General features: G+C 57.7%; 1 protein-coding gene across 1 annotated transcript in view; it reads right to left on the bottom strand.

The window, feature by feature from the left end:
- Nucleotides 1-1,444: 1,444 nt before the first annotated feature.
- Nucleotides 1,445-9,736, bottom strand: part of ETFA (electron transfer flavoprotein alpha subunit) — a gene marked incomplete at its 5' end in the record, with an annotated part of 51,879 nt that continues 43,587 nt past the window's right edge. The window contains 3 exons of the mRNA XM_015566177.1: nucleotides 1,445-1,798; nucleotides 4,520-4,600; nucleotides 6,866-6,931. Of these exons, the coding sequence (XP_015421663.1) occupies nucleotides 1,760-1,798; nucleotides 4,520-4,600; nucleotides 6,866-6,931 (186 nt within the window). The remainder of the gene's footprint in view (nucleotides 1,799-4,519; nucleotides 4,601-6,865; nucleotides 6,932-9,736) is intronic.

Genomic DNA, 9,736 nt, shown 5'->3' with positions numbered 1-9,736 from the left:
CACACACACACACACACACACACACACGTATCGCCGGTCACTTCCGCGCTCTTCCCTGTGCCCTGTTAACCCCTAACGGCTGCACACCTGCATCAGGGTGGCAGCTCTGTCACAACGCACCTCCTACGGCCCTAGACGCCTGTCCACACCTCCCTGCAGTGGACGACCGGTTCTGGGGCTGCACTCGCACAGCGTCTGGCTCTCTGTGACACTCGACCTCACCACGCCTGGGGCAGCAGCGTGAGTGCCGTGCGAACCACACCTGTTCACCCGCCGCTGCTTTGTGAGAGCTCACAGGAGGCCGCAGGGATGAACAGAGCGTTCTCTGCAGGTGATTTTAAACATATTCTATAATAACAAAGGCATAATACGCAAATCGACCGAATGACTGTCTGGACCGGACGACCACCCTATGACACACACTGGCGCCAGGCCAGCCAAGGCGGGTGTGATGCGATTGGTCGGGGGGCCCGCCATCGCCCCGATTGCCATGCAGAGGGAGGCCCAGGCCACCATTGATCGTGAAGCCCTGGCCAGGTGGGCGGGGCCTCCCTCTGCTGGGCAATCGATCTCGGAGCCCGATTGCGATCGCGGAGCCCCGTGATCGATTGCCCCAAAGAGGGAGGCCTAGGCTACCTGGCCGGCGGCAACAGAGGGAGGCCCAGGCCAGTCAAGCGATCGCACTCACGCCTGTCGCCTGCAGAGGGAGGTGACCGGTGGCAGGGGAGGAGGGGCAGCGCCGCACAGATGTCAAGCAGTGGCAGCGGCAGTGGCGGGGTGGGGCCAGCGGCCAGCAGCCGGGGAAGGAAAGCCCTTGATAGGCCCTGATCGCCGGCCAGGCCGAGGGACCCTGCCCGGATTCAACAGAGGGAGGCCCAGGCCAGTCAAGCGATCGCACTCACGCCTGTCGCCTGCAGAGGGAGGTGACCGGTGGCAGGGGAGGAGGGGCAGCGCCGCACAGATGTCAAGCAGTGGCAGCGGCAGTGGCGGGGTGGGGCCAGCGGCCAGCAGCCGGGGAAGGAAAGCCCTTGATAGGCCCTGATCGCCGGCCAGGCCGAGGGACCCTGCCCGGATTGGACTGCCAGAGGGCGCAGGCCGGGCTGAGGGACACTCCCCCTCACCCATGCGCTCACTGGGCCGTTAGTTTACAGCAGCATCAGAAAGCAGCCCCTCCCCTCCCCTCTCCAGACACACAGCCCTACAAGCTGACAAAACCTTACAGGAAACGGGAAACAATCTGACTTCAGCCGCAGGATCAGGTGGACGTCAGGGCGCTATGACTTTCTGAAGACAGAGGCAGCTTTAAGATCACCACCACACGGTGGGACGTGCTTTCTTAACTCCGAATCTGCCCGTCTGTCCCCTCTCTTAGCAACGGGGTCAGGGGACCAGGACGGCGGCAACATTCACGTTCGCTCACAGACAGAGCCCTCGATGAACCAGGCAAAGAAAAAAATTGATTTTTACTGCCTTTTTTCAATTTTCTCTCTCTCTTTACGAAGTGAGGATATTTCTGGTAGTAGTTTAAAGCTGTGGAAAGACTTTATTATATTTTATTACAGAATTAGAAAATTTCAAAAATAATTGTTTGGAACCACAGTTAAAAAGAAACATAAAACCCCCATAAGAAAGCGTTCTGGCACCTGTTAGGATTTCCCCGCGAGTTATGAAGTGCAGCTTTCCAGCGATTGTTACAATAGCCATGACTGTAATTTCAGCGGAATACTCATAATTTTTCTTCTGAACACATGATCATGACTCATTTTTTCTTTAATAGCTCAGTCATTTCAGGAACTACCTGCAAATTAAGAAAAAGAGTAATGAGGCCACTTGAGGCCACGGTGACTGGTCACCACTCCTCAGGAAGCCCTCGGAGGCCACAGAAGTGTGAAGCCCCCCTGCGCCAGGTGCCTCCCTCCCTCCTCCAGCCCCTCCTCCCGCCGCGGGGAGACCCTGACCCAGGGCTGCAGGGCCAAGAGCCCCCTCACTGCCTAGGAGCTTTCTGACGCATCACCACCCTCAGAGAGGCCCCGCACCAAACACAGCCCGGCGTCTCCTGTCTGTGCCGAGTGCCAGCTCCCGCACCCTCCCCTCCCCGCTGCCGCCGGCTTCCCCTTCACAGGCCACCCCAAGTCTCGCTCCGTCGTGCCTCTGCCAACCTCCTCAGCCTTCTCTCCTGTCTGACCATGTGCTCACCGTTCACCTCACAGGCACTGCCATGCTCCGAGGCACAGAGACGAGCCGCACGCTGACCACTGAACCATCACTATCAGCACCGAGGCCTCCTGCCACCTCAGTGCTGGCCGGCAGGACGGTGAGGGCACGGGGAGGGCACGGTGAGGAGCAGGCCCGGGCTGGGAGGGTTATTTCCTGACCCTGAGTCTTCCCAGTTCAGTGGCTGCACCGGGACCTTCGGTGCAGAGCGGCCCGGGTGGGACCTGCAGGGGGACGGCACGCAGCGGCCGGAGCGCTAGCTGAGCCACTGGTGTGAAGATCCTCACCCAGGCTGCCAGGGGACCCACATGCCCACTGCACCCCTGGCGAGTGCGCCTCTCAGTTATTTAGCAGAGCTGCTCCCATTGGGTGGAAACAATGTGTTCGTACAAAATTCATCAAGGAGACTGGCGACACGTTTCTCCTGAACGTGGCTTTGTCTGCAGCCGTGGAGCCGGCAGGGAGCCGGGGCGTTAGTTCGGGCAGCAAGTGCTGGCACCCCCTCCCCCTCTCCTTGGAGACGGGCCGCGAGCGCGTGCCAGCCACTCACAGGACGTGCAGCGTGTGCTGTGCCTGGGAGAGTAAGGTTGACCGAACCAAAAAAGACACAGACGGTGGAGAGAGAAACCCCCTCAACCCTTCTTGGGGCAGGAGGGCCTTCTGTAAGGTTTTTAACAACTATGTGTTCTAAACCAAATTCACGTTTCCTGTAGAAAAAGTTGAGCTCTAGCCTGTTTTTCATGAAAAATTTAGTCTAAAAAGGTGTTTTTTTTAACACACCCATTGAGTTATTTTCTATAAGATCTTAAGCCAAAATAGATAATGCTAATTTTCACTCACAATGTATGAGATTTTTTAAAAATGTTGTTATTCCTTTAAATATTTGATTTTTAAAAGACAGAGTATGGCCCCAGTGAATACATTCACTAAACCACCATGTCCACTCCTCGGTCAGAACTACCGTAATCACCACCGACGTGACCCTCACTCTGATCAGCGGAGGACGCAATGTGACGGGCACGTCCGAGACGTGGTCCTTTTAGGTGAGATGCCCTGGTGCTGCCCTCCCGCCTGCAGCAGCTGGTGAGCTAGGAGGGCAGTGATGAAAGGACAGACTCAGGAGCCGGCAGTAGTTGTGTTAACAACTTGCCGAGTAATTCCCCCAAATCACAACTCTCGGGGACACAGACAAATGGAGGAGAATGCGTTTCGCTTGTAGAGACAAACGGGAAGGGCCTCTGAGGGGAGGATGCCCGTGCTGACCCAGAGCAGCGGCCCCGCTCCATCCCCGCACCGCGTCCGGGCGTCACGGAGCAGCGGGGGGGACACGCACGTCAGCGTAGAGGCACTCAGCGCATGGGGGGCACACGGGCTGGCAAAGCCCAGGCAGGCGCCAACCTCTTGCTGGACGGACCACCTGGCTCTGTCCTGGGCGGCAGGCTCCCCATCAGGCCCACGCAGCTCCCTGCGTGAGGAGTTCCTACTCCCGCGAACCCACGTCTCCCCGGCTGGAGGCGACTTCCAGAGCCTCTGTTCCTGCACGAGTGACGGCTGCACAGGGTGACCTAGCAGCCTGTAGGCAGGCCCTGAGGTACCACGAGGCCAGGCCACGCCAACTGTAACCGTTCCATGTGGCCACGTGAGAGCCAGGTGCTCAACACCCCGCGTCATTCTCTCACGCGGAGGACAACACGGAGGCAGCAGCCGAGGAGGAAGAACAGGGAAAAATGAAGAGGGTGACCGTGGGAGTCGTGTTCCCTCCACACTTGTCACGTCAGGAGTGATGGCTTGAACTCAGCGCAGCTCCCAGAGCCACTTGTCGGGACAGAAGGGGGACCTGAGCGCCCCCTCCCCCCGAGAAGGGGGACCTGAGCGCCCCCTCTCCACCGGGAAGCCCTGAGCACCCCCTCTCCCCAAGAAGTGGGACCTGAGCGCCCCCTCCCCCCGAGAAGCCCTGAGCACCCCCTCCCCCGGGAAGCCCTGAGCGCCCCCTCCCCCCGAGAAGCTGGGGCAGGTTCCCAGCAGGCCGCTGTGACTGCCCTCACAGAACCTGCCGAACAGGAGTCCAGGTTCGTGAGATGCCAAGAGCCCGGTGGATTTTTAGAGATAATACAGACCCCTTAGAGGGGGAGTATCTGCTCTAGGGAAACATCGTGTGTTTATTAGGACAACTCCACCTGAAGCAGCTCAAAACTATGTTCATTTATACACACAGACAGACACACAGACGCACAAACACACTGTCTCCCTCTACCAGCTTCCCCCCTGATCAGGAGACGGCAGCCACCGCGCAGCGCCGGCCTACCTTGAACAGGTCGGCGACGATCCCATAGTCTGCCACCTGGAAGATGGGGGCCTCAGGGTCTTTGTTAATGGCCACAATTGTCTGTGAGACAGAAACGAGAAGTTTGGTCTTTGCCCAGAAAACAGGCCACGTGCACGGGCAGTTCCACCTTCCCTTCCCCACTGACAAGCGGGCAGGACTTTCACAGTCCGACAACGCACAGGGCACACGGCGGTGTCACTCCCAGGCCCGGAGGAGCCCGCAGAGCGAGGGCAGCATCTCCCAGGCCCGGAGCCCGCGGCTCAGTTAGTCCAGGGAACTACGGCCGGAGGAACAGCCACAGGAACGACAGGGGTCGGAGACGGTGAACAAGGGTCCCCTCTGAGCCTCAAAGTCACACGGACAAACCGTCCGAGCCGCAGGCTCCGATCGGGGTGGAGGCGTCTCTTCTGGGCACAGGGAGCCTGGTCCCCGGCGACTGGCGGAGGCGTGTGCAGTGAACGCTGGGTCACCATTTTCCCGGAGACCCTGGCGAAGCATCTGACAGTTTCATCATCTGAGAGCTTTGCCATCCCTCGATAGCAAAGTTACTTTTTTAAAAATATATTTTTTAATTGATTTCAGAGAGGAAGGGAGAGGGAAAGGGAGAGAACCATGGATCAGCTGCCTCCTGCACGGCCCACACCGGGGACCGAGCCCATAACCTGAGCACGTGCCCTTGACTGGAATTGAATCCGGGACCCTTCAGTCGACAGGCCGACGCTCTATCCACTGAGCCACACCAGCTAGGGCTCAAAGTTACTTTTAAAGAAATAGCACAAAACTGTGGGCAAGGAACCACAGAAATATTTAAGAAAAAAATATCTGGGCTGGTTAGTGTTTCAGACTAAAAGAATATTCCTGGGTTATCAACTATACATACTAGTAACTATGATAAAACCTTGCTTACCCCCCAGAGCTTTCTTTTTAACGTCCTTAAAAATCCGTGCTCTTCTTCCTTACAGAGTTTTAAAAGCAGACTGAACCCACCACATCAGTACGCATACTGTTCAAAAGTGCTTTCATTACACTGATTCGCTTGAGATAACAACACATCTCATACTGTTTCATCTAAATCACAATGCTCACTGAAACTGCAGCTATCAGATTTATGAAAGCCGCTATCGGATTTAAGCCAATCACTCCGAAGTCCTGTTTCAGAGCTTAACCAGGAGGACAGCCAGACGGCCGTGTCTCCCACAGCAGACAGTGATGACAGGGGCTGTGTCTTTCTCAGCTCAGCACCCAGCAGGCAGGGCGAGTCCGTGCTGAGTAAACATTTGCCGACTGCGTGGACAGACGAGGTCGTGGCTCAGGTTTGCTCCTGCGGTTGCTCCCGTTTTGCTCGGCGTGTGCTACCTGGTCTCGTCCATCTCTCACCCGTCCAGCCCCGCTGGCCTGGCGCGAGCACTTGCACCAGCGCCATCTTGGCGGGCAGTCTTTTATTTTCGAGAAGCAGGGTTCTGGGTATGTCTGAACTGGCCCAGCTAAAATATGTGTTATGGTTGCTGGCGTGGGAGAGTTTTTCCCTCTAACGCAGCAATAACGTTTTCTGCGCTGGCACTGCTGCCTCAGAACTCAGGGAAGAACTGCCATCCGGCTGTGAAATCTGACTGGTTTTGAGGCGATTCACTGAGGGTACAGAAGATGGTGCACGATCCTTTCACGGCAGAAGGCAAACCTGCTAAAAGTTTTATCACCTTTTTACCAAACTCCCATCCGAATGGAGAAAGCAGGAGTGTCAGAAGCATCTCTGACTTCATGACAGACCGGGTTCATCACTCGAACTGCACGCTGTTATGCGTGGCTCCGTGTGCCGTGTTCTGAGAGACGCTCACAGAGCCGTGGCACAGGACCTCCAGACATGTCCGAGCAACAGGTGGAAGTCAGTGTTCGCTCTGTGCGCTGGATTTTTAAAACTACTGCAGCATTAAGACTCCAACTCACACGTGTCCATCACACGTCAGCAACAACCCGAGAGGAGGGGCCTTCCTAATGTATTGGGGGGTGGGGGGGCTCTTAGGGAACCAGGGTGAAGCGGGCAGAGAATGAGCTGTTTTCACCCCATGTTTTCCATCCACAGACTCAGAGCTGAAAGGGGCCTCCACACTTGCACTGGGCAGGCCAGGAGCTGAGGCGCACACAGGACACGCCGAGGTCAGCTAGCGCTGGAGCTGGACGCGGGGTCAGGCCTTTTTCCAGGCCCAGCACTGCCCCTCCTACATCCCCAGGCCCCAGACCTACGTGAATGGCTGAACTCCACACACTGTGAGACCAATTTTATAAACAGGAAAGTTTATCCACTTAGCAGCACTGTTGTGTCATTACCTTGCTGTCTTTCATCCCAGCTAAATGCTGGATGGCTCCAGATATTCCCACAGCAATATACAGTTCCTGAAAGAAGAGAGGCCGTATCATTAATACGTATTTATGTTATATGAAAGGACATTCATTATACTGTTAATCTAAATACACTTACTAAATCTCACATGCAGGACAACCCAGGCCAATAAGTTCTACTGTAAAGACACTGTCGCACTAGCCCCCTCCTAGCACACTCGCAAAGCAGCATCGGGACGGGTCACAGTCCTGCGAGTCCTCCCGACACACACGGCCACGTTAGACTCAACAAGGCTTCAAAGCCTCGCCAGCCCTGGCTGTTTGGCTCAGTGGACAGAGCGTCAGCCTGCAGGCTGAAGGGTCCCGGGTTCGATTCTGGTCAAGGGCACATGCCCGGGTGGTGGGCTTGATCCCCAGTGGGGGATGCACGGGGAACAGCCAATCAATGATTCTCTCATCATTGATGTTTCTGTCCCTTCCTCTCGGAAATCAGTAAAAACATATATTTTTTAAAAGCCTCTCCATGTGCATCGTAACATACAATAACACTGTTGCTTCAGTCCAACAGCCAATGTCCATATAAATGGAATATAAATGCAATTTTCTTTGAACCCCCAGAAGTGCATGCTGTTCGTTGACGTTCACCATGTCCCGGAGGAAGTAACAGACTCTGGGCCAAACCAGCCCAGACAGGTGGCTCCGGGCCTCCCGCCTTCTCACCAGCAGCACAGACAGGCGGACAGGCCCACGCGGCCACAGGACCTCCTGACTGTCCTGCAGACAAGGGTTTCTGAACGAATAAAAGCGTGAGGACAACAGCCGAGCTGAGCCCGGGGTCCTGGCTGCTCCCTGAGGTCGGTGGCTCAGGCAGAACAGCGGCAGTCACTGGTGGAGGGTGTTGTCGCCGCCTTCCCTGGCTCAGGGGTGTTTCTGCGCGTCAATAAAATCATCACCACTACCAACCCCCCAGGAGGCCAGGGGGACTCTACGTGGACCAAGGTCACCCTGCCCCGAGGCTCTTTCCTCTAAACCAGACAGTGAGTGAGGAGGAGAACGTGGAGAGACCGTGAGAGGCCTGCTGAGGGGAGAACAGCACTGAAGGGCCAAAGAGTGGGGAGAGGAGGAAGGGAGCAGGCACAGAGGAAGGCGGGTCCTGGTGAGACTGGAGCCCCAGCGGCCCCAGGAGGGAGGGAACCCAGAGGGCAAGCCCAGGCCAGCCGACAGGTGCACAGCACAGCGGCCACTCAGCTCGAGAACCGGACGGCGGGAGGAGTGAAGGTCAGCCAGCAGGGCAGGGTCACTCTGCGATACGGAGATAGCACCTCACTGCAGACGAGGGCCGGCAGGAAAAGGCACAAATCCCTCCTCCTGTCAAAACTGGACAGACGGTAGCTGCAGACTCGCCCACAGAACAGGGGCTGAGACGGAGCTGCGCGTCAGGGGGGTTCCCCAGAGGCTACGAGCCAGGCTCTGGACTCTCGCTGCCCACGTGTCAACCCCAGCCCAGCCCCTGGCAGACGTGACTGTGGGCCATTCTCTAGCCTCTGGGGCCCGGCTTGCTGGTCTGAAGAACCTCAGTTATGCGAACCCTCTTCACAGGTGTCTGTGAGGCTTGTCTGTAGCTTAGAGCCCAGCTTCCCGAGACCCCCCGCGGCCACGCGAGTTAAGCTGCGGTTCCCTCAGCGCACAGGTGGCCGCGGAGCTCCGTCAGAGCTGGGCAGCGCGGACACGGAAGGACTCTGGAGGGAAGCGAGATTCCCATCAGTCACTGCACATCTTCGTTTTTATGACAGTAATTTCCCAACAGATGGCAGTAAAGTCACTTGAGAATGGGGTCCTTTCCCGATTCATTCAGATGAGCTGTGTGACCAGCAGACTTGCCGGGCAGCCAGAACCCCAGCACTGCCCTTCCCAAGCGCCCATACGAGGGGGAGCTGAGAAGCCATGCTCGCTGCGACTTTCCTGTGTCCGTATCGTCCTTGCCTTCCAGGTGGGAAAAGACAACTGCCTCACGCTCACAGGCTCACCACAAGGGCTCAATAAGAGGATAAAAACCCACGAACAGTTCGGGAAACACTCGCGTGTGACGGAGCGCGGGCCTCTTGCGCGGCCCTGGCCTGGGAAGCGCGAAGGCCGAGGCAGGGAGCCGACACCGGGTCCAGTCACCTCTGCCCGCAGGACCCCACGTGTGCAGCCGGTCCCAGCCGTCTGCTGCCACAGTCCTTCGGGCCAAGAAGCTTTCACAAGCCGGTTCCACTGGCCCAGGCTGAGGACAAGCCCACGTGGCTGAGAAGCAGGCAGACGCCTGGACTGAAACGTGAGTCCTGCGGAGCAGGCGTGTGGCCGCGGGTCTGACACGCTTGTGTCGGAGAAATCCACCCACGGCGGAGCCACGGGCAGTGTCCTCTGGCAGGCACGTGGCCTGGGTGCGTTCTTCAGGAGAGTCCTCGCTTCCCTCCAGCTCCGCCCTGGCCATGTGCCGGATGCCTGCCCGCCGGGGGCCGGGCGGAGGCGAGGGGCAAGCGGCCGTCCCCCTGCACATGCGGCCTCTGCCCACCCCGCTGATGAGTCCGGAAGACGTGCAGGGTAACGTGAGCCACATATTCAATTCTAACTGTTCTGTAGCCGCATCAACGTAAAAAGAAGCAGGTGAAACGAACTTTAATGAATTCCTGCTCAGACCACCATGTCCTGACGGGAACGTGCTGGACAGGAGCCGAGGAGGAGCCTTCGGGCCGGCCCTGCAGGTGCCTGTGGGGCCCGTGGAGGGAGGTGAGGAGACAGCGCCTGGAGCCGCGGTGCCCGTGGAGGGAGGTGAGGAGACAGCGCCTCGCCGAGGTGCCCGTGGGGCCTGTGGGG

This window comes from Myotis davidii, unplaced genomic scaffold (assembly GCF_000327345.1).
Source record: "Myotis davidii unplaced genomic scaffold, ASM32734v1 scaffold1622, whole genome shotgun sequence".
Taxonomy (NCBI): Eukaryota; Metazoa; Chordata; class Mammalia; order Chiroptera; family Vespertilionidae; genus Myotis; species Myotis davidii.
This window is presented reverse-complemented; position numbering and strand designations above follow the sequence as displayed.